Source organism: Lipotes vexillifer, unplaced genomic scaffold, assembly GCF_000442215.2.
Source record: "Lipotes vexillifer unplaced genomic scaffold, Lipotes_vexillifer_v1.1 scaffold444, whole genome shotgun sequence".
NCBI classification, from domain to species: Eukaryota; Metazoa; Chordata; class Mammalia; order Artiodactyla; family Lipotidae; genus Lipotes; species Lipotes vexillifer.
In genome coordinates this window covers 2116959-2141416 of record NW_006793488.1, presented here as the reverse complement: position 1 = coordinate 2141416, position 24458 = coordinate 2116959, and the positions used below count along the sequence as shown (strand labels likewise).

The 24458-nt window shown below is 43.0% G+C and overlaps 1 protein-coding gene across 2 annotated transcripts in view; it reads right to left on the bottom strand.

Annotated features, from left to right (window-relative positions):
- Window positions 1–24458, bottom strand: part of DSP (desmoplakin) — a 42054-nt gene that overhangs the window by 7326 nt on the left and 10270 nt on the right. For both annotated transcript variants that reach the window (XM_007466387.1, XM_007466386.1), the window contains exons 2-22: window positions 22413–22512; window positions 20921–21069; window positions 20038–20212; window positions 17103–17231; window positions 15294–15344; window positions 14235–14396; window positions 13614–13718; window positions 11656–11751; window positions 11202–11327; window positions 10518–10670; window positions 9180–9334; window positions 8253–8379; window positions 7276–7477; window positions 6794–7020; window positions 5959–6125; window positions 5126–5264; window positions 4415–4608; window positions 3177–3339; window positions 2013–2096; window positions 1346–1453; window positions 667–765 (exon numbers count right to left, since the gene is read on the bottom strand). In XM_007466387.1, the coding sequence (XP_007466449.1) occupies window positions 667–765; window positions 1346–1453; window positions 2013–2096; window positions 3177–3339; window positions 4415–4608; window positions 5126–5264; window positions 5959–6125; window positions 6794–7020; window positions 7276–7477; window positions 8253–8379; window positions 9180–9334; window positions 10518–10670; window positions 11202–11327; window positions 11656–11751; window positions 13614–13718; window positions 14235–14396; window positions 15294–15344; window positions 17103–17231; window positions 20038–20212; window positions 20921–21069; window positions 22413–22512 (2911 nt within the window). The remainder of the gene's footprint in view (window positions 1–666; window positions 766–1345; window positions 1454–2012; window positions 2097–3176; window positions 3340–4414; window positions 4609–5125; window positions 5265–5958; window positions 6126–6793; window positions 7021–7275; window positions 7478–8252; window positions 8380–9179; window positions 9335–10517; window positions 10671–11201; window positions 11328–11655; window positions 11752–13613; window positions 13719–14234; window positions 14397–15293; window positions 15345–17102; window positions 17232–20037; window positions 20213–20920; window positions 21070–22412; window positions 22513–24458) is intronic.

The window sequence follows — 24458 nt, the reverse complement described above, 5'->3', positions numbered from 1 at the left end:
CTGTTACACACCTGCACACACACACACAAGCACGCACACACGAGCACACATGTAGACACTGATACAAGGCAAAAGCTACTAGACAGAAAACTCAGGACATCTGTATTCTTGTCGTAATTCTTCCATCAACTGCTTGCGTGATCTTAGTAAGGGATCTACCCTCTCTGAGTTTCAGCTTCCTCATCTGTGCGTGAGGGAATTTCTTCTAAGACCAAAAGCTTATGATTTCCTAAATTATGTTTCCTTTATTTCCAGGTATCAAGTAAGTTTCCATATAAACTCAATTCGAATATTAGAAATGAGGAGTAAATTAAACAATCACTCGACATGGAAAATTCAAATCCAGCTAGTCCTGGATGTTCTTCTTAATTTAACACAAAGAGAGAAAGCAAGCAAATTCCTTGACCAAACATTAAATGAAATTACTGGGGGTTATGGCAAGGTAAAATAGCTATAATTTTGAAAATACTACCTGAGTGCATTCTGAGCAGTGTACTGGAGAATAGGACTGACACCTGATTTATGAATAAACTATATCATACTAACTGTTTGGGGAAATACAGTTTTACCAATGAGTATGTCCAAATTCATGCTATAACGAGGCAGTAATAATTAAGTTCCATTCTATTTTCTTTTTTGATCCTCCAAGGAAATAAAGTAAATTACCTTCAGATCTTCCAAACTCTTCAGCATCTCACTTAAGAATCTGTAATAGTCTCCAGACCTTGTAAGAAGTTCGATGTACCGAGCATGCATATCTGCAGCCTTGGAGAAAAGAAGTGCAAGGAAAAAATCAAAGGCACTGCGTTCAAAAGAAGTCCTATGCAAGCTGACCAATTCTGTTTCCTAAAACAATCCAATAGTGAAATTATATTTTAAAGAGTGAATTCCCTTCTTTCACCTGTGCTAATTCCAAAACCCAATAAAAGAATAAAGTACAATAAAACAAAGGGCCAAAAACCTTACAGTTCATCCTCATCACTCCAGGGTGTTCCCCCTAAACCGCCTGATGGGTGATGTTCTCTGACACCTTTGAGATGAAGTTGTGTTTTAGAAATCGACTGGATATTTTCCACTCTTTAAATGTCCCCCTCACTAAACCCAGAATTTAAGCCCAGTTTCTGCAAAGATTCTAACGTATGAGCAACAGACCCAGACTTCTCACTGATCATTCCCTAAAATGCATTATGCTGATGACTTATCCTAGACAGAGGATAACCTATTAAACCTTTTTGAATGGATACCCTATAGCAAGAGATGAATTCAGGGAGGGTAGGGAAGACAGGGAAAAGAGAAGATGCAGAGGGAGGGGCGAGCTCTAAGAGATGGGTAATGACATATCTACCTCTTGCAGAATCATCCCAGAAGGAGACTGAACGATGGTTCTCTTGATAGGTATGTTCAGTAGAGTTTCCAGTCCTGAGGTGTATGACGCCAGCTGCAGTTCATAATCCTGCAGAATAATAACATTTCAGAAAAACATACTTAATTGACTTAAAAGGAGTCACTGATGGCTACAGTTCCCAAGCTTTAAATCACCAAGCCGTACTTCTAATGTCCAACCCCAAAGGCCATCACGTGCTGCTAGTGTCCAAGCATCATATGACATTATTAAACCAAGCAGCACCACTTTATATGCAAAATGGAGATCTCTGCACACACCACTAGTCTAAAGGATGAAGACCGGCCCATTCCCGTAGATATTGCCAATGTATAATCAATTCAAGCTAATGGATAACAGCATTTACAGTTTGTTCACGAGAGATTATATAAAAACCATAACCACTGTCCTCAAGAAGTCTGTAATCTTTAAAGTGAATCAGAAAATAATGTAGTTAATAATATTCTTTTATAAGAAAAGTATGGAACACGTCATGAATTTGCATGTCATCCCTGCACAAGGGCAGGCTAATAATCTCTGTATCATTCGTTTTAATATACGTGCTGCCGAAGCAAACACGGTTAATAATATTCTTGATGAAACACCAACGTTCTTTGTGAAACGAACATACCTTAATTGAATTTGCACAAAGTTCAGCAAGTTTCTGTATTTCTTCTGATTTGTCTCGTTTGCCACTTATATCACTGTGCAAGTTCTATACAGAAAAGGAAACATTTACAAATGTTAGAATGTACACATATTGAAAATAAATGTTTTTTTCACTCTTTAACCACTGTTACTTGTTTTCTTTCCCTCAGTTTATGACTACATGTTCAGACCCCATAGTCTCACAGTTAAACCTTAGGAGATGAGCATGTTTTCTATTCAGAAAATAGAAGAAAGATCTTCAACTTCTTATGATCTAAGAGGTTACTATCTGGCCGGCACTCTTTTCTGGTCCTATCACCTCAGTTTATAAAGATACCTTACTATGACGGTCGTTACATTATTTCCATGTTCACAGCTGCATTTCTTTGTAAATAGCTCAATTGCTTTTCCTCTGGATACTATTTAAGCATTCACAAAATGGACTAGTAATAGTAATTATTTATCATTTCATGAAAAGATACATGCATCCCCATGTTCACAGTGGCAGTGTTTACAATAGCCAAGAAATGGAAACAACCTCAATGTCCACTGACAGATGAATGGATAAAGAAGATGTGGTATATAGACACAGCTGGAATACTACTCAGCCATAAACAAGAATGAAATAACGCCATTCGCAGCAACATAGATGGACCTAGAGAATATCATACTAGGGGCAGTAAGTCAGAAAGACAAATACCATACAATATCACTTATCTGTGGAATCTGAAATATGACACAAACGAACTTATCTATGAAGCAGAAACAGACTCACAGACAGCAAGAACAGACTTGTGGTAGCCAAGGGTGGCAGGGGGAAAGGATGGACTGGGGATTTGGGGTTAGCAGATGGAAACCATTATACACAGAATGGACAAACAACAAGGTCCTAGTGTGTAGCACAGGGAACTATATTCAATACCCTGTGATAAACCATAATGGAAAAGAATATGAGAAAGAATGTATATATATGTGTAACTGAATCACTTTGCTGTACACCTGAAACTAACACAACACTGTAAATCAACTGGACTTCAATAAAGTTTTTAAAAAATTTATCATTTTAAACCTAAGTACTGCTACGAAAACCAGAGGAGAAAACAGCTTACACCCAGTGACATCTATGCAATGACAAATTGCCTTATACCTTCTGCTCATTCAAAAATCGCATGACCATGCTGCAATCTCCAAACTTCATGGATTCTAAGTTATCCTGGCAGCGTTTGGCATCACAGAGCCATTTGCAGAAAGTCTGATAGTTATCACGGTAATTCCTCAGTTGCTTGATTTGTTTCTCCAGGTCCCATAATCTGGGGCAAACAGAGATAATAAAATTATTAAATATTGCTATTGCTCTGCAAAAGTATTTAACACAGAGTTACCCGATGACCCGGCAATTCCACCTGGCACATACTCAAGAGAACTGAAAACATACATCCACACAAAAAATTATACATGAATGTTTGTAGCAACACTTTTCACGATAGCCAAAAACTGGGAGCAACCCAAATCTCCATCAGTTGATGAAAGAATAAACAAAATGTGGTACAGCCGCCATACAATGGAATATTATACAGCCATAAAAAGAAATGAACTACCGACATGTGCTACACCGTGGATAAACCTGGAAAACATTATGTTAAGTGAAAAAAAAAAATCACAAAGGACCACATATTGTATCTTTCTATTTATAGGAAACGTCCAGAATAATTCACAAATCTATAGAGACAGCAAGTAGAATGGTAGCTGTTTGGGGCTGGAGGCTTGGGAGGAAATGGGGAGGGACTGCCAGTGGATATGGGGTTTCTTTTCTACGGTGATGAAAATGTTCTAAACTTAGATTGTGGTGATGGTTACACATTCTGAATATACTAAAAACCAGTGACTTGGACACTTTTGGTGGGTGGGTTATGCGGCATGTGAATTATATATCAATAGAGATGTTTTTAAGAAGCACTGCTAGTAAAATAAACGATAAGCAAGATTCAGGAGATGTTTTTAAACCCTCATTTGCAGTAAGGCATTTCTTTTGTGTAAGATTTAATTTTCACAAACTTCTGGAAAATGCTCCCTCAAAGGAGCTACTCCTTCCAACAGTCATAATAGGAGTTTATAGGGCACGAAAGAACTTGATCAATGGCTTCCATTATTTCCCTAAGAACCTGAAGGGCCTCTGACACAGGTTGGTTCAAGCTCGGCTACTGGATGTACTCTCTTCCTGTTGTCAAGTCAACAAAGCTGCCCACAGCCAGTGCGTGAAGAGAGCTCCCAGGATGCTGAACTTACACACAAAACAAAACCACTGTTTTTTACAGTGATGACTTCAAGCGACATTATCTTGGGAAGCACCAAATGGGAAGAAAGTATGGAAGGAGGTTGGCACACCTGTAGTCTATCTGTTTATCGATACTTTGCCAGCGATCTGTCAGCTGTGTGACTTTTTCACTGAACTTGCCCAGGTCCAGGTCGTACAGTGGATACTGCTGTGAAGTCTGGGAGTAGATCTGCTGGGCTTTCTGCAGTTCTGTCTTCATCGTGGCCAACAAGGACTTCTTCAAGTTCAAGTCGTTTTTAATTTTCTGTCACAGGAGGAAAAAAAAAAAAAAGTACAAATTAACCTCATTCCCACTTGATGCTACACCACAAGGAAAATATATCTACTGATTGCATCTCCTATATTTGTGCCAGTGACCTAGTGTCTTGTGCCAACTCGGTTAAAAAAAAAAAAAAGGATTCGATGTGTAAATTAGTTTGAGAAATGCTACATATCACACTCCATTCCGTTCCTGAAAAATTATAAAATCGATTAACCTATTAAAGGTTCTGAGAAGTACGATATAGTACCAGCTTAACTGTGTTTAACTCGCGTTCCCCAGACAAATCTCACCACAAACGACTTTCTCACGTAGGTCCTGCCAACACGCTCTGGACAACAGTGCTCTAGAGATAACGGCTGATGTCAACCACGTGTGGCCAACGAAATCCAGTAATCCTCCAAACTCATGAAGACTTAGTGAGGCTCTACCACCGGGGACTGAGTAGTCCTGCATTCTTTCCCATAAACCGGGCCGCTCGCTGTTCAACCCTTCTCCTTACCTTCAGTCCACAGCGGTAAGCTTCCACTTTATCCAGATCCAGGCAAACAGTCTCCTCTTCAGTAAGCCTGGCTTCGTAAACCTTCAGCATGTCTTCTGTCTGGAGAATGGCTTGCAGGAGTGTTCTCACCACGCACAAGCTGTCAAGTGCCAAAGAGGCAAATAAAATTGCCGGCGACATAATTAGACTTGGAAACTCTCTTGGGCTATTGCCACTCTTCAGAAAAGGGAACAACATTAAAGCAGATAAAAATTTACTCTGCTTATTTTATAAGTTACGGAGCAATACATTTTTTCCCTCTTTTTTTTTTTCTTTCTTTTTTTTTTTTTTTTTTTTTTTTTTTTTGCGGTACGCGGGCCTCTCACTGTTCTGGCCTCTCCCGTCGCGGAGCACAGGCTCCGGACGCGCAGGCCCAGCGGCCACGGCTCACGGGCCCAGCCGCTCCACGGCACGCGGGATCCTCCCGGCCCGGGGCATGAACCCGCGTCCCCTGCATTAGCAGGCGGACTCTCAACCACTGCGCCACCAGGGAAGCCCTCATTTTTTCCCTCTTTCATGACTCGGAACACCATCTTACATCAATGGAAGAATTCTAAGTTCTGGCCTTTAGAGGATGCCTTGGCTGGAAGAGACAGTGGAGTTCAGAACAATGGGATTGGCACCTAGGCTGGAGGACCCTCTCTCAAAAGCACAGAAGAATGTGAGTGAGGCTCCAATGAAAAGAGAAACCATAAGGCAAGAGCTCCAGCAACCAGCACATAAAGCAAATGAAGTCTCACAAAACGAAGCTTGAGAAAAGCCAAATATCTGAGGTCAGTGTCAGTCGCGTTTACCTATTTAAGTAGCCGTCTGTAACACCATTGATATTTTCCAGTTTCTGAAACAATCCAAATACCTCATTCTGCAAATAGCAATATTTTTCCGAACCTCTGAAGTTAGCTAGCATGTCCTTCAGCTGGTTGAGAACTTGAGCAATTGCTTGAGAATCATTCTGTAAGCCCTGTCCGAAAAGAAGGGAAGCGCTTTTGATTTAGCTGTATGCTTCTCACCGTCATTCATGTCCTCAAAAGGCCCACAAAATGTGAACGACTCAAGTGAGAGTTGACCTTTCATGTCCTTCATCAGGGAGGCCTTACCAGCACTGGGTAAATGTGACCCTCTTCCTTAGAATATGTACCTCGGAGATTCCAGTGCAGGGCCCAGGCCTGGCTGAGCGGAAGAGATCACTGAGCTTGACACTAAAAACACCTGGGCTGCGGTCCCAGCTCGGCCGATGGCTTGCCGCTCTTATCCCACCCCCTACTGTCTACAGGTAAGATCATTCTACCTGTCTAGCCCACATCATAGGTTGTTTCAGGCAGAAGCCAAATTAATGTTTGTGAAAACTTTCAAAACCTACAAAGCACTACATTGCAGAAGAGGAAAAACACTGCAGCCGGACTGAGTGGCCCACAAACTAACAGCAAAGGTGGTTCCATCCCCAACCTGGTATCTTTCCACAGATTCGGCAGCATGGGAAAGAAAAAAGGAAATTGTGCCGGAAGCCTCTTTTCTTGAAGATGAAGGTTTCTTGCCTATAAATATTTAAACCAGGAGGTCTTTTTTTTACTATTTCACAGTTAAATATAAATATACCTAGAATCAAGCAAAACATTAACGGATACCTACCTTTAGCTCGTTTATTTTCACTGTGATGTGGTGCGAAGACCCTTGATCTGCCAGAAGGATGTTTTTAAGGGTCATTTTGCTCTCACAGAGCTCCATCTGCCTGCGAATCTTCTGGAGCTCCATCAGCAACCACGTTTCCTGCTTGTCATTTTCTCTGTTGGTTTCAATTACTTTATTATGGTTGACAGCTTGGCAGGAACCAAGATGAGTGATTTCAGTTGTGGTTACTGTAAAAATGTTAGGACCACAAAAATCAGAGACTGCTTGGCTAGAAGGGCGCAGGGCCTCAAGAAAACATCCATATGCTGCATGAAAGTGTCACTACATCCGTTGATTTGGTTCTGAAAACCTAGCATCTCAATGACTTTGGATATACGATCTTTCAAAGAAGTGATTCTGCAACTGGCTTTTGGCAAACTACGTACTTTCTTTTGAAAATGGCATGTATGGTGGCTACAAAGAAGGACTGGCTCTAAACCAACCTGTCTGTTGCTGCGGGTAGCCGGGGAGCTGTATGACCAGGGTCTGGTAGTGTTTCTGGGCATCCGTGAACTGGGTCTGTATTTTCCTCTTGTCATCATCTTCAAACATCTCTGAGCCTTGGCTGTCTCTGATGAAGTCTTGGTAGCGTAACTCAAGGTCAGATATTGTCTTCATGTAATCTTCCTGCCGCATCGTTTTCAGCTGGAAATAAACCAGGCGGGGAGTGTTTCTTGGCCCCAGAGCGTGGCCAAGAAAGCTTCCTGGGAAATGCACTACTCTGGTGGCGCCTGAGGCAACGCCCCTCAAAGACCCATTAAGGCAGAAAAGGTCTTTGATGATTTAGAGCTTGCGCCTAAGAACCAAAGCAGTGGGTTGTCAATTTTCTTCTTCCTATGGAATTTTCTTCCTCAAAGGAAATAGGACTCAGAAGCCCCAAATGTCAAGCAGATCACAGCAAAGCTGCTCTGACTGAAAAGAGTTACAGGGGTAAAGGGAAGCCCCAAACTTACCCATTCCCTGCCTCTCTCCTCCCTGCTGTCCCTGTCATCCCAAAGGACTCCCTCACCTGGATTCTTGGGCCACTACCTGAAAACCACTGATCTAGGGTAACTAACGCTTCCAAGAATTCAACGCCACCTTTTACTTCTGTGCTATCCAGTCAGTAACTATGCCCTCACTTTCCATTACATCTAAGGAGAGTGGGACCCTGAGTATCACAGGACCTCATGCCTTTCCCACAGGGACTTCTGGCTTGTCCGGTAACTTTAATTAGTACTTCTGTTTGTCTCTTAACCGGCCGGGTGAGAATCCCTCCCATCCTGTGTTGGACGGACTAGAACCTGTAAGGAAGGCTCAGCCGGCTCTCGTGTTGACACACAAAAGCATCAGCTGCACAGCTAGGTTTGCCTGGTAGAAACTGCACATCAGGGAGCAGCTGGGGGGCCCCTCCAGGCAGCGGGTGGTCCTGAGGACGTACCTTGGCGATGGTCATGGTCTTGATCTTCTCGATGTCGATCATGCAGTAGTGCCAGGACACCAGGCTCTTCATGTTAATGTACAGCTGGTTCCACAGGGCCAGGATGGCTTCATAGTACTGCTCGATCCTAGGAGGCACAGAGGAAAGCACGCTAGCCTGGCTCTCCAAGCTCATCCCAAACGGGAAACCTGGCCACGCTCCCCCAATGGCACAGAAAACTCAAAGGAGAGCTAACAGAGCAATGGGTGAATGGAGCATTTGCAAAACATTCAACATTTCAATGGATTTAGACTAATACCCAAAAGTACATTCTCCATGACCAACATGGGTTTCGATACATTGGAATCATTTCGGTCAAAACAGGCAGTACAATTTGTGGTTGTTGGGTTGTATGTCAACAACTTTTTAATTGACGGAGGTCTGGCGCCCTGCAGACAACAGTGAGAAATGGGTCTCGGGTCACAGAACGCCTGCTGGAGCTTGGAAACGGGCTCACTGGGCTACTCTCACCCCACCCTGAGTGGGCTGAAGACTTCCATCATAAAAGGTTTGGAAGAATGTGCCCTAGACAATCTGTCAAATGAATGCGCCACCTACTGATGGCCAAATATTGATGCCAAGTGCATTTTCTATTTGTGGCTACAGGCCAAACGACTGATGGTCTAAAAGGCAGAAGAATTTCAGAACAACGTCTTTAAAGTGCATGGCCAGAATGAGCTCCTCTACTGTCAGACATTCTTTTTCATCTTCCCAAGATAACCACAGTATCTGCAACAGAAAACCTCAAGACAAGGCAAAGGGACCTTCACCGGGTCCCCCTCTGGGGGGAGGTGACAGCAGTAAGAAGCGGTGTGTCTCGTCTCAGCGTCTGCCCTATTTCTCCCCACCCGCGTTCATGTCACGGCCAGAAGGAAGTTCAAGACGTACTTGCTTGAGAGGTCCACGGCCAGAAGGTTGGGTGGAGGAATGATGAGGCCCACGGAGGGCACGAGCATGTCCACGCCCCCTGGGCCAGTCACGTGCCACTTGCTCCGTTCGTTATTGTCCTTCAGGATACACTCGTCCCCTTTGTGGACGATTTTCTGCAAGGCAAGAAGCACCGTGTTTTGGCTTTATCGACGAGCCCACGTTTTAATCTTTTTGCTCAAGAACAGAAGCAGCAGCAGTGATGATGTGCTGTTTCAGCTTTGCTCTTAGTATTTTTTGCCTCAATTGAAGCTGATCTTGACACAACCCAACATGACTGATGCTTTAAATAAGACAGGTGAGCCTACAAGGTGTGTCTGAAGGGAATTAGGTAGAATGACTTTCCAGGGGACAGCCAGGGGAGTCCCCCCGTGAAGTGAGCAATCCTTCTGTAAAGCAAAAACTCACCCCCTGGCTTTTCTATTTTTGTGAGTTTGTGTTTTATATCATAGATTTCAGTGTGTGGGAGTCACTTGTCTCATTCATTTGCTCTTAAAATTGTTAAATAAAAACAAAAGAATTTTGGTATCAGGTCCCCAGAAAAATAACTTCCTAAATTAACTCCAGCATCTAAATAGCTTCTTTTCTAAATTAACTCTATATAGTTTCTTAAAATGGGTATTTAAAATATGCCAACTATCTTAAATACTAAAATGTAATAAGTTCGACATGGAGGTATCTCAATCTCCCTTTAGATTTCTTACTTCTCTCCACCCAAGTTCTAAAACCATTTCTGCATGGTAGAATAAACTCCATAGTTTTGTAACATCCATCTCATCAACTCATCACATTTTTTATTTCTTAAGTCCTCCATAATTTCTATAAGAAAATAGAGCTGTGGGAATTACATAAATAATGACTAAAAACAAGTCATCTTTCTATATAAATGTTTGTATTTACCACTGAGCCTACAGAACTGATGTGGCTCATTTAATGCATAAAATCCACAATGACATTCCCTTTACATGCAGCATAATGGCCACGTTTCTCTTTTTTTTTTAAATTTCAGAAATTTAAAGAGGGATCACAGATGCTAACTGCATATTGGAAGAAAAGAAGGCTTAAGCCTTAAAATAGAATTAGAATAGTTTAAAAATAACTATTGTCCTACTTATTTGCAACTATCATACAACTCAGAACAAAAATCACTGCATTTTTTCAACATCTTGCCACTTTGTATACAAAAGAGACATTTACTAGGGTGCTCACTGAAACCTAAATTAAATTCTGCCCTGGACAAAAATCCATCGGTAAAGAAAGGGAAAACTTTGGCAGCATTCTGACTAGCCAAGTACACACCTGGTCCTGTTTGTAGTCACAGAGAGCCCTGACAATAATGGGTTTATTGCTTTTGTAGTCCGGGTTCCGAGGTTTCAGCTGCACAATCCTCTTGGACTTGTTTACCAAGTTCTGCACCTGGCGCTTGTTTTCCAGGATGTTCTCCCATTCTTTCTGCAATTGCAAATAAAATCATACTCGAACATAGATACTCTCTGAAAGTGAGATAAGACCTTCAAATGGCATTACTATAGCTATCATGACATTACAAATTAGATACCGCTGTAGCTGCATTAGCTGTAAAATACCACCAATTCATCTGTCTGCAGGGACCACAGGTACCTTTCATAAGAAGCCAATACAGAGGCAACACAGCCATGAATTAGGTGGGCGGGAAGGAATATCACTTTGCAAAAAGGCTATGCTGACAACATGTGAAGTATGCTTTTCCGAAGGGATTTTCATGTTAAGTCATCAGTGTTCTCTCCGGTTTTGTTCTGAGCACCCGTAACTACTGAAGCAGAAGTAACGTGCCACAGCAGCTGATCGTGCAAAGAAATGTATTTTGAGAAAAGCCACTGAAAATGCTTGCTTGAGCTCTGGGCACTCGTTGCTCTATAGAGCAATACAAATGCAGATCATCTGAATTGAGTCGGTGGGGCATTTGTTTTATTCCCCGGTAAGGGCCTGGGTCTGAGACAGTACCTCTAGCATCTGGATCTGCTCCAGCAGACGCTGCAGGGGCGTGGTCTTGTCACACAGGTATTTCTTCCTGACGCAGTCTTGGAGGCCCTTCAGGTAGGCTTCCGTCGACTGGGCCTCTTCAAAAAACTGTTAAGGATGCGGGTGACCCCGTGTCAATTAAAAGCAAGTCAATATGCAGCATCACCTACTATTTCAACTTCAAGGATTATCTTCCCTACGAGCCTATCTGATAGATGGTTAAAGGAAAGAATGTGAGCACAAAGTATATTAACTTATGTGAGAGCAAGAGGCTACTTGAATGATTGGTGACCAATCTGTGTTCCTCTAAACTAAAAACCAATAAACAGTATTCACGCCATAGTGTGAAGATTGTTTTCAGTGCTTTTTCAAACACATTCTGAAGAGAAGCTGTGAAGACCCAAAAGACAATTAAATGATTACTAGGTATAAAAACCTGAAAGTAGGCAGCATTTTCTTTGAGATGAACATCAATGCATTTGGTGATCTGAAGAATCCAGCTCCACTGTGTCTGGAGAGTATCCATATATGCCTGAAACAAGAAAACAGCAGCTGTCTCTCCACCATTCAGCCATACAGAGGCATCCATTATTTCATAGATAGGTGAGCCTGAATGAAAACCATGAAGCATTTTTTATCTAATTCCAAATCAAGCAAACGTTTTTCTAAAACTTGAAACCAGAATTTCCCAACAGAGCACTCTTGGTATGGCAGAAATTAAATTTTAAAACCAATTTTGGGAATTCCCTGGCGGTCCAGTGGTTAGGACTCAGCGCTTTCACTGCCGTGGCCCCGGGTTCAATCCCTGGTCGGGGAACCAAGATCCTGCAAGCTGGGTGGCCAAAAAAACAGAAAAAACCCCCCAAAACAACTTTAACAAATGGATATAATTAGGAGTATTAGTCAAAATATTCATCCAAATGGCATGGCCAATCAGACCAATCAAAACAGACCAATCAGAACAGGGATAGCACTGGGGCATCAAGCCCTGTTCCTGTACCACTGCTAGATCATGCGGAGGTCCAAGGTGAAACAGAGCAGGACACAATGGTCCTTGCCCCCCATGTCCTCAACCTGCCTTTTGTCTGTGAAAAAACTTTAGCCAAAGAATAAGTTTAATCAGAGAAGTGAGAAAATGCAGAAACAAAGGAACAGTCCAACAAGGCTAAAAAACAATAGTTTATTCATTAAGCTTTAGTCAAGGACCTTTAGCTCCTCCTCAAGGGCTATAGATAATATTCTGAACAATATCCTGTGAGCTGTCTAATAGATACTGAAACCCACACCAGGTGAAAGAAGTGAACTACATGATGACCAGACTGTAGCCATGACATAAGCTGCCACAGTTCTAAGAACTGGCCTCAAAGAAATGGGGACAAACCGACCCTGGAACTAAAGACTAACTGCACTTAAAACAATCAAGATGACGCTGATCAGACCACAGCATGACAAATTTTAAGATGACTGTCAGAGCTGACTGTGCTGTTTCTACAGGTAGCCCCCTACCCCCATCGATAAAAGCTCTCGGCCCCTGATTGTTAAGTGGGGGGAGGTAGCCTTTGGACACGTTGCCGGCATCCAAAATAAAGGACACTTTCCTTTCCACCAACCTTGCCTCTTTCTTAGCTTCTTTTTTTTTTTTTGGGTACGCAGGCCTCTCACTATTGTGGCCTCTCCCGTTGCGGAGCACAGGCTCCGGACGCGCAGGCTCAGCGGCCATGGCTCACGGGCCCAGCCGCTCCGCGGCATGTGGGATCCTCCCAGACCAGGGCACGAACCCATGTCCCCTGCGTCGGCAGGCAGACTCTCAACCACCGTGCCACCAGGGAAGCCCCTTTGTTAGCTTTTGAGCAGCAAACAGCTGGACTGCCCCTACTTTCAGTTACAAAGGTACCTGCCATGAAGAGGGCCTGTGGGGGACGAAGGCGGTGATGCTTACCAACTGATACGGAAATATCTGGATTTTTTAAAACAATCAAAATGGTCATACCAGTGCTACCAGCTAATGTCAGCCTTGAGCACAGCCCAGAGATGGCAGTCTAGGGCAGAGGTCAGCAAACTACAGCCCAAGGGCCACATCCGGGCCACCACCTGTATTTATAAATAAAGTTTCACTGGCGCACGGCCACAACCGTTCATCTACATGTTGCTATGGCTGCTTTCACACTACAATGGCAGAGTTAATTTCAACAGAGACCAAATGGCCTGCCAGTCTAAAATATCTATTGTTTGGTCCTTTCCAGAAAAAGCTTGCCAACCCCCGGTCTAGGGTATTGATAAAATCAACTTGTCACGGCTTTATGCTGGGTCAGAACCACTCATCTGTATAGTCTTATTTTTTGAAAAGGGTCCCCTATTTTCCCCTGATAAGAATATAAATCTCACGAAGCCCACCTCAATTTTGTCTGAAGCTGGGTGCTGACTGAGGACAAGTTGGTCACTTTCTTGTTTAAGCTTATTGAGCTCTTTTTCCTTAACTTCCAGCTCACTCATGCGTATCTGCGAATAAAAGAAAAACAAGTCCCATAGAACAAGTCACCGGCAGCCTTCCATCCCTCCCGCCATTGTCAAAGGAAGTCAAACACAAAAGTGCATTTTGGAAATGAACAATGTCAAAGAATTGCATTATGTGTTCCTCAAGAATCTTAGCATTTTTAAGACCAGAAAGGATGTCTGAGATCATCCAGTAAGCAGCTGAGGCCGGACTGGTGACACAGCTTGTCTGAATTCACCCAGGTGAAGGGACAGAGCTACAACACATAGTGAGATTTTCTAATTCTCGGTTCTAAGCCACCACACTCTGCGGTACACACACTCGAGGATGTCTGACCGAACCAATCTCCCCCCGTCTGCTGTCTTCTGAGATGCTAAGCCCTGCACTGCCTCTCTTAGGTCACGGAAAAGCCTTCAGAAAGGAATGGTTTTTCACGACCACCCCACTGAGGCTGCATCACAGGTGGCCGATTAAACGATCACAAGTGCTTTCATCAGCACCACACGACTCCCGGGGCTTACAGAGAAGGCCTCCTGCTTCTGAGCGATGTTGGTGTTCCTGTCGCTCCAGTCGTACAGCAGTTCCTCCTCTTCACAGTCATTGATCCACATTATCTCTTGGGACGTGGCCTGAATGATGTTCTGCAGCTGTCGCAGGTGGTCCATCCTCTCAAAGGATGTTTTCTGCACAGGAAGGTCAGAGCAGCGTCAGGACAAGAATATGAAAATGAATGATGCTCCCCGCAGATTTCACAGATAAACCCTCGGTGATCCCTTTTACCAACAAAAATCCCAAGAATCGGTCAAATGTTAATCTTTTGCATTCACTGATCAGCTGGTAGGTGAAAAGGACCCACCCAAACTTAGGATGAATAAGGGGTCAATTTTAGATTCAAAGAAATAGCCTAATCCAGAAGGGTCTTGATTCAGACACTGGTGTTTGGCTTCAATAATTAGCTTTAGACGCTATATAGAGAAAATAGATTATTAAAAAAGATAAATCAAGCTTTTTCTGCCCTCTCCCACATCCCCAAAATTCAAGGTGCCATCACCTTGGAAAACAGTTGTGTCACCACTAGCCATGTTATTTAAATAGTATCACTGCCAACAAGGAAATACTGGAAAAGTGAAGACAGGGTGACAAATAGGCAGAAGAATGGAAATATCTCTTCTTATGAGTCAAGTAATTGATTCAGTTTGCCATAAAATGGTGAGGATGGTCTGATAAACCTCTCTCTAAGGAAAATAAGTCTTATTTTTGCTTATTCTTCCTAAAAAGGCTACAGTTCACAAGTGGAAAAGCTTTATGGCTTTAACTGCAAGTATTTAACAAGTGCTAATTATGTGACACTTAAACTTGCAAAAACTAAGTACTGTCTTCAGAAAAAAAATCTTTTCAAATTTCCTTCTAAAGGGAACACAGAAGTAGAAATAAAATCAGCATCTATAAGCCCCTTGGTATACTTCCAGGCACTTCCTGGGTCCTTAGGGATAACGCCAAGCAGGTGCTTTATCCCCAGGTCCACATTTATACAACCGAATTGCACTGAACACAGAGCCTTCAGAAATAAGTCGTCTTACCAGCAGGTTTTCATACTCCTCCTCCAACTGGTAGATTGCAGATTTCTCACGCTAGAAGGAGACCAACAGTGAGTAATTATTTAATGCCCCTTGAGGGTTTATATAGAAAGAACAGCCCTTCTAAATCTCCTTCTGTCAAATACATACTAACTTCAGATTCCCCGGTGGAAAGAAGAATTTGCTCTATGAAATCTTTCACCCACAGGGACCTTTCTCAGTTGATCTGGAGGCAAACCTCACTGGCCTGGTGGTGGCATCTCTAAAAGGAAAGGGCTCATCACTGTCACTTAAAGAATCACTGTTAAACAAACTTTTAAAAGTTTGAAAATATCATTCAGGACTCCTCAGATCGTAGAGAAAAGACGGAGAGATCTGATCAGATACTCAGGTAAACAAAAGTAGGCAAAAAAAAAAAAGGTGGAAAAAGTGAGGATGAGCATCTCCGGGCCACGTACAAAAGTCCGTGATTTACTTTTTTTTTTTTAATGCGGTACGCGGGCCTCTCACTGTTGTGGCCTCTCCTGTCGCGGAGCACAGGCTCGGGACGCGCAGGCTCAGCGGCCATGGCCCACGGGCCCAGCCGTTCTGCAGCATGTGGGATCTTCCCAGACCGGGGTACGAACCCATGTCCCCTGCATCGGCAGGCGGACTCTCAACCACTGCGCCACCAGGGAAGCCCCAAAAGTCAGTGATTTAAATGGCACAAATGAACTTATCAATGAAACTGAAACAGACCCACAGACATAGAGAACAGATTTGTGGTTGCCAAGAGGGAGAGGGGTGGGGGAGGGCTGGAGGGGGAGTTTGGGATTAGCAGATGCAAACTAGTATATACAGCATGGATAAACAAGGTCCTACTATAAAGCACAGGAAACTATATTCAACATCTTGTGATAAACCGTAATGGAAAAGAATATAGAAAAGAATGTATATATATATGTGTAACTGAGTCACTTTGCTATACAGCAGAAATTAACCCAACATTGTAAATCAACTAGACTTCAATTTTTAAAAAGTCAGTGATTTAAAGTGTAGAGATCGGGTGGCCAGGTACTTAAAATCAGATGATTATTTTAGGCTGTAATCTTGGACCCAGCTTCAAGTCAGTCCTTTCAGCAAAGGAAAAATGTCAGGATGAGACATGATCTCCTTATTAGAAATACAGTTTAATTACCACACAGGAAAGCCTTCACCAAGGACTGCACCAAGGATTCACCAAAATAAAACTAGAGGATTGTCGCATTTTCTCTATTTGAAGAGATGGTCTGCTTTCTGCAGAAAAGAACTACCACCCCTCAAAACATGCATTTACCAGTGGCATAAATGAGTGTGTGTGTGTGTGTGTTTAGTCCTGGAGGGTTAGCACGATCCCTAGTAGGTCTTTCTGATTCCACATCCCCATTTATGAAATGAGATTTTAAAAAATTTCTAGGGAAGGATAAATTAGCAGTTTGGGATTAACAGATACACATTACTAGATATAAAATAGATAACCAACAAGGACCTACTGTATAGCACAGGGAACTATGCTGAATATTTTGTAACCTATAAGGGAAAAGAATCTGAAAAAGAACAGATATATATGTATGTAAAACTGAATCACTTTGCTGCACACCTGAAACTAAGACAACACTGTAAATCAATTATACTTCAATTAAAAAAAAAAAAATGCCAAGATTAAAAAAAAAGTTCCAGTGTGTTGGGGAAGACATCATAGACTCATGTTTCAGCCCAAACTGCCTGGGATCAACTAACTACAGCATCCTTCCGTACACTCCTGGAAGACTACAATGAAATGTTCCAAAGTACCAGGTCAGCTTTAATCTTGTCCAGCTGCCAGCGGTAGTCCCCGATGGCGTTGTGGATGCTCCTGTGGCTGCTGATGTGCTGCTCCACCGAGGCCAGGTCCACGCCCCAGGTTATCATGTCCATCTCCGCCTGCCAAGGGAGAGAGAGTGGGCCCTTCATTTTGACCCCCCTCACCTACAGCATCATCAGGGGTCGGGTACATACACAGGGACATACACAGCTTCCACTCAGATACAACTGAAGCTGTAAACAGTCAATATTTTGGAAATGAAAAAAAATTTGTAAAGGCTTTGGAATTCCCAAAAAGCTAGTGAGGGTTGCCCAACACAGTAGTAAGTTGGGGGTCCCCTCAACTTATTTGTGCCTAGCTCAAGATGGGCCGAGGAGAGATGATTCCAAAATGAGGTCCTTAAAACCTAGATCCTTCCCGAGCTAAACAGTTGACCCAAAAGAATTTTTCATTGTTTATTTCTTTAAATTGTTTTGAGCAATGTGATTTTTGACTCTTTAAATCCAGAATTTAGCATCGCCTTTCGGGATGCAAAACTCCCTATGACCCATTTCAAAGAGGAGTTACAATATACACCCAGTGCCTTCATTTCAACGAATGTTGGCAATGTGAAGATTGTGGATTTATGTTTAGCTTTTAAAAAATTAAATCTAACTTTCTAATTTGAGTCTCCACTACGACAATTTAAGAACGCCACACAGTAAGAATCAAACACATTATTTCACAAGATTCGTACTGTGGCCAGTCTATTGTCTTTCTTTTGCATGAGCTCATGTAAATTTCCAAATCACCTGTGTCATCTCGCGGACATGCTGAGGGCAAACATTCCAGACTGGTACTGCAGCAAGAACATAACACACATTGTTCTAAGCCACATCCATGTTCTTGTGTACTTGGCGAGCCTTCAGAAAGGGCAGCCATCAGACAACTGTAAGTTACCCAGGACTCTGACCTTTCTCTCCCATGGCTCATTTCGACTTTAAAGCAGAAACAAGCGAGTGCACTGGGAAATTAATGAGATGACCAGGTTCCCGATCCCACCTCTCATTACCAGCCAGGTGTACAGTATCTGCCCCATCCATCAGCAGAAACACAAATCAGGGAAACACAACCCTGGCTCAGGAGCTGTGTGACTGCTTACGGATTGTGCCTCTGGGGACACTTCTCCCTTATCAGCTGGCCCCACAGCTCAGTCCCCTGGGAGTGAGAGGAAGAATGCAGGCTATGCTTAGGGGAAGAAGGGATAAGAGGAACGCCAGAGCAAACAAGCAGCAAGTGATAAAACTGCTTTTAATCCCTTTGAAACCCTGGGGGCTACCTGATCTGAAAAGCAACGCTCATCAGTTGCATCTGTAAGAGGGGTGCACCCCACCCCCTCTCCCCGACCACCCACCATGAGAGAAAACTGAGTCCACGTGATAATGCCGTTTTCCAAAACTTTAAAATGCTGAGCTACAAAAGATTCTTACAAAGCTACACCCAACATGAATACAGAAAATGACAAATTATGAGCTGTCATGTTATAGAACTGTCAGAGTGACTAAGAAGAAATGAGGGAATTTGCCATTTCATAATTAATCTGGTTCAAAGGCTGTTTCACCTAACGTCTGTCACTGGTCACTGACCCTCCCTATGCAGTTCAAGCCCCATGAGCCTGGCCCAGCCTTCTCTGCTGGCTTCATTCCACAGGGATGGGAGTGCCAGCCCTCCCCCACTCCCATCTGAGCAGGGTTTTAGTACAGTTCATGCAGAAAAATGTGGCATTTGGCTGTATGTATCTTGTTTTCTTCAATAATATTCCTTTTCAGGGCTATGGGACATAAGCTTTGAACCTCATTTTCTGGCATGGTGCCAAAACATAGTAAATGCTCCAGAAATGTGTGTTCAAAGATTAGAAGGGACTTGGGACACATGCAAATAGGTTTGTATTTAGGTTTCTGGGATTACAACTGACTCTCCTCTATAAACCCCACCTTCTTGTAAGTGTTATAAAGTCTTTATACTACGTGGGAGAAAAGGTTAACTGAATGAATGAATGCACACATGCGTGTTTAGTTGCATAAGCCTTCACACTTGCCAAAGAACACCTACAAAAATCTTCAAGTGGCTGAGAACCTTCAGAACCACTGCTAAATTGGTCCAACAACAAGTAATAAAACCACTATCTCCAACAACAACTGCATCTCTGCACAACTGATCATTCTAACACGCCCACCTCCTCATGAGAAGGACAGCTCATCAGGATCGAGCTTTCATTACAAAATTCCCATCTACATTCATTACAGCACATAATTACTACATAAAACAACAAAACAATAATTAGCACTGAAACATCCTTTGTAGAAACTCCAGTTCTAGGGAAAGGCTCAGCACCTCTGGTGCCAGTATTTCACTTCTCTTCCACATCAGTGATGTCATGATTGCACAAGACAACTGACACTTCAAAAACATAATAAGGTTAGGCAACCAACAAGCCCAAACCCGAAGGTCCAGTTTTACTGCGTGTCCAGCTCCTCCAATTTGTTAACATTTTAAATGAACCTCCACAATGTTCCCTTTTTTCTCTTAAGTACCTCTCAGTAACACCTGAGGAGCTCAGCAATGAAGTTTTTTAGCGCATGAACTCCCATAACGGATCTTCCAGCTGTGAACTAGATTTTCACCATCTACCAATTCAGTGATACGTGTTAAATATTACCTATGTGATAAAGTACGACTATAAAGCAATGAGGCTGGTTCCCTAAGCCACACGGGGAAGAAAAAAAATCCCTGAATTTTCACTTATTTCAAAGTAAAAGAATATGAGGAAATGCCGAAAACAGCAAGTGGTTGCTGACAGCTGACGTCCCGGCCCCCAACCCGCCAGGTCTGCACACCTGGCCAGGATCTCTGAGAACCAGCCTCCTCCCACCAGAAGCTGCTTACCCTCTGTTGCCGCATCCACCCCAGACATTCGCTGGTGAGGTGCTTGGTGAATTCATCCCACCCGGAGCCACTCTGGCAGGAGTACCCTCCACCTCCCTTGGAGCTGGCCCTTCGGACTCGAGGAACACTGATGGCTTTGTAAAGGGCTCGCATTTGCTCCTGGAGCTGCAGCAGTCTGAAAGGAAAGGAAAAGAATCACACCACTGCAGGAAAACAGCCCATGAAACATGTCCTGGCCAAACGGCCCCCTCAGTGTCAGTACAGAGATCACAAATGTTTTACTCATAGATTTATTTTTTTTCTTGATCACATGCAAAGCCTTAAAAATTCTGACGCTCCAGGCCTGAAGCATCACAGCAAGTGTAACTGCCTTTGCCCAACCTGGCAGCATCCTGTACCTTCTCACAAGTTCCACCCTGGGAATTTCCTAGGACCATGCGCCCTGGGTAGTATGATCTCAAAATCAGACTACACACCTCTGCTTTAAACGGCATTTTCAACTCTGTGAGTCTCATTTCTGTATGCATTAAACTGAGCTGGACTTAATTTTAGACTCTTCAAAGTCAATTGCTGTGCCAAACGTCTTTGCTGCCCCCTAAGTGGAAGCACAGTGAACATCTCACAGCAAACTCAACTCCTCAAAAGAAGCATGCCCTCTTGGGCAGGTCTGTTTAGTTCTTCGCATGGCAGCTTTGTGATTCCACAACAGATGAAGGTAGTGGGTTTAGTCAATTCGTATTAGAGACACATAAAGCTGCAAAATACCAAGCAAGGGAGCCCTTTCTGGGGAATATCTGTGCTTTCTTCAGGGAAGACCTGGGTCAGGGGATTGAGTGCAACTCCACGAGGCCTGCGGGCACTACGCTCGCTCTGTGGGCAATACCTTTTCTGATAAACATCACAGGGCTGGCCCATCTGCCGCATCTCTCTAATCAAGCTATCGGTAATTTCCATCTGATCATTGGCCTGGGCAAAACACTCATCCAGTTCTCTGCTCTGCGCCAGCTGTATCCCATCTCCATACTTCAGTTCCTACAAGAAAGAAGTCACATGAAGGAAACACATAATACTGGAAAGAAAAGCTTCATGCGTATTACTAGAAGCAAAAGCTTCTGCTATAAACTTAAATATTATAAGTCCCCTGCCCCGTTCCACATAAGTGCAAAAAATCTCTAACTGAAAATTGTCTTATTAATTTGAAATAGGGAGGTAAATTAGGGAGATTCACAAAGCAAAATTTGTAGACTATATTTTAAATTTTCAGATGCCTTTAAAAGCATATTCACAGAGTGCTGACCTTTCCCTTACTTCAGTGTTTAATTCCTATCTTTCTTATTTTCACAGGACACTCATCTAACTGTAATTTCACTGTGATAAGAACACTGTACCAGATGAGGTTTTTTTTTTTTTTTTTTTTTTGTGGTACGCGGGCCTCTCACTGTTGTGGCCTCTCTTGCTGCGGAGCACAGGCTCCGGATGCGCAGGCTCAGTGGCCATGGCTCATGGGCCCAGCCGCTCCGCGGCATGTGGGATCTTCCCGGACCGGGGCACGAACCCGTGTCCCCTGCATCGGCAGGCGTACTCTCAACCACTATGCAACCAGGGAAGCCCCCAGATGAGGTCTTTTTTACACACAAACTGAGCTCTTCCTGCAACTTGTGGGAGATAACTTTTTGGTTCTTAAAAAGAAAGCTGTCTAGTTAATTGTATTGAGCCAATCAATTTCCTGGTTTTGATGATGGGTGATACTTAGTGAGATGGTCACCTTTGTGGGGAGCTGGGTGATGGGTACTCGGAAAATATCATGGATCTCTTGCCTTCTAAGCCTGTTTTAATAAGATCCTAAGTTATCTCTGTAACATCAAGAAATACCGTGAGGCTTTCACGAATGTTACCATTTTCCCTCAATTTTCAGTTGCTTATTTATCCATATTCTGTAATGTTTCTCATGTAGAACTGTTCTCACAAGATGGTAAATTTTCCTGAAAAAAGACATTAAATTGATGGTGTACATCACAACCCATGACAATCCAGTGACAAACATGTCAGGTTGCATCTCTAGGAAAAGAAAGCATTACAAAATCAGAGAAATGACAACAGGTTGTTGCAATTCCAAAAGGGTGTTAATCCGTACTGTAAGTATTTGTTGGGAAAAAAACTATGTGAAAACTGGTTCCCATTGTTAAGCCAACATTGCAAGTAGATTAGGAAGATAGACATCCCGCTCTTGTCTGTTTTGAGAAAAAGCATCTCTAAACGCTAGGAGGGCGGGGATGAGAATGCACAGGTCAGGGCTATGAGTCTAAGTTAACCAGGAGCAAAACCAGGTACAAAACCAGGTGTGGACAGTATTTTAGGAGAAAAAGAAAGCTTACCGGCTGCACGATCAGCTCGGCCCGCATCAAACAATCCGAACAGTTCTGCAGAAGCTCCTGGATGGTGTTCTGGTTCTGCCTGGACATCGTTCCGGTCTGACTGATGAGCAAACACAAAGAAAGAGAATATGAAAAATTTTTTTCAATTTTGAACTAATTTTAAACTTTCAAAAAAGCTGCAAAAACGAGACAAAAACAATTCTGTAGACCCTTCACCCAGACTGCCCAATTGTTCACATTGGTCATGTCTCTTTGTTCCCCCCCTGTATGTGTGTATATCTATTTGTACTACATATACATTTTTCTGAGCCATTTGAGAACAATCATGCTTCTTTATCCCAAAATATTCCAGCATGTATTTCCTAAGAACAAAGCCATTCCATTATACAACCACAGTACAATTACCAAAAGCAAGACATTTAAAAATGATGGAATACTATTTTCTAATCTACAGAACTTTTTCAAATTGTACTAACCTTCACACCAAGTTGTTTTTTTTTTTGCTGGTGTAAAATCTAATCCAGAAATATTCTTTTGAGTTGTGAAAACACATTTCCAGCATCTTCTCTGTCACCCCTCTCCCTTCATCCCACATCAATGCCATCACCAGTCCTTCTGGGAAAGGTGGCATCAGACCCAGAGCTACCAGGTTTCCTTGACCAGTCTGGCTGAGGACAATTGTAGGAGACGAAAGAAAAACTTATTTTGCAAAAATATTTTCTGCAACCAGAAAAAGCTGATAATGGTAAAGGAAGGATGGGGTAAAGAAAGTGATGGGAAATTTAAATATCTTTAATGCAAAAAGAAGCCACTTTTCCTTTCAGGATGACCCCAGAATATTATCCTGTACAGTGTGGTGCTCATCCACATGTGTATTTCAAATGTAGCACTATTCTGGAAGACAGGTAGCAGAAACCTTAAAACGACCGTGGTATTTAAGAAGAATGTTGTAGATATTCTATATTTTAAAGAATGAGATTATAGAAATTCAGTTTGCTCCAGATACAAGTAAAAAGAGTAATCCATCATAAAACAAGTCTTACTTTTAAATTTGCCAGGATACATTATGCTACAGTACAGCCCGCTACGGCTTAGTTTAAGACAGATTTAAAGCACATTAAATTATTAACGTTCTGGAAAGGCCTTATGAATGTCCTACAAGAAACCTGAGTTCCTCCAGGGCTTCTGAGCTACCAGCCAGGCCGGCTTGAGCTTTCAGATAAAACAGACGCCTGTTCAATGTACTGAACTTTCTTTTATGTGTGTCTGTGTCGGGAAGGGTGTCTGTGTGCGTTTTAAAGAAAGAATTTCCAGACTTCCCTGGTGGCGCAGTGGTTAAGAATCCGCCTGCCAATGCAGGAGACACGGGTCCTGGGGGTCTTCGAGCCCTGGTCCAGGAAGATCCCACATGCGGCAAAGCAACTAAACCCGTGCACCACAACTACTGAGCCTGTGCTCTAGAGCCCGCGAGCCACAACTACCGAGCCTGTGCTCCGCAACTAGAGAAAGCCCACGCGCAGCAACGAAGACCCAAAGCAGCCAAAAATAAATAAATTAATAAATTTTTTTTCCTAATTTTTATTTTATTTATTTATTTGCGCCAGGTCTTAGTTGTGGCATGCTTGTGGGATCTAGTTCCCTGACCAGGGATCGAACCCAAGCCCCCTGCATTGGGAGCTCAGAGTCTTAAGCCCTGTGCCACCAGGGAAGTCCCAATAAATAAATTTTTTAAATAAATAAATAATGAAGAAAGAATTTCAGTGTTTAAAAAAAAACGTTTGAAAAGCACAGGCTGTACTAGGCAGAGATAGGGTAAAATCACAAGAATGTGGGAAAATTCTCCCACCACCCCTTGATTCTGCCTCATTTCACATCGGACAGGCGCTTTCTCTCTCTGCCGGCCAGGCTTCCCTACAAGCCAGCCCTGGCTGAAAGTATGTGGGTGAGAAACCAGCTCTCCTGGGAACCAGTGCCAGATGAGGCCGCAGGTCCTCCAGGCAGGCCCTGGCACTGCCCACCCATCAACACCAGGGCACTGCACCCCCC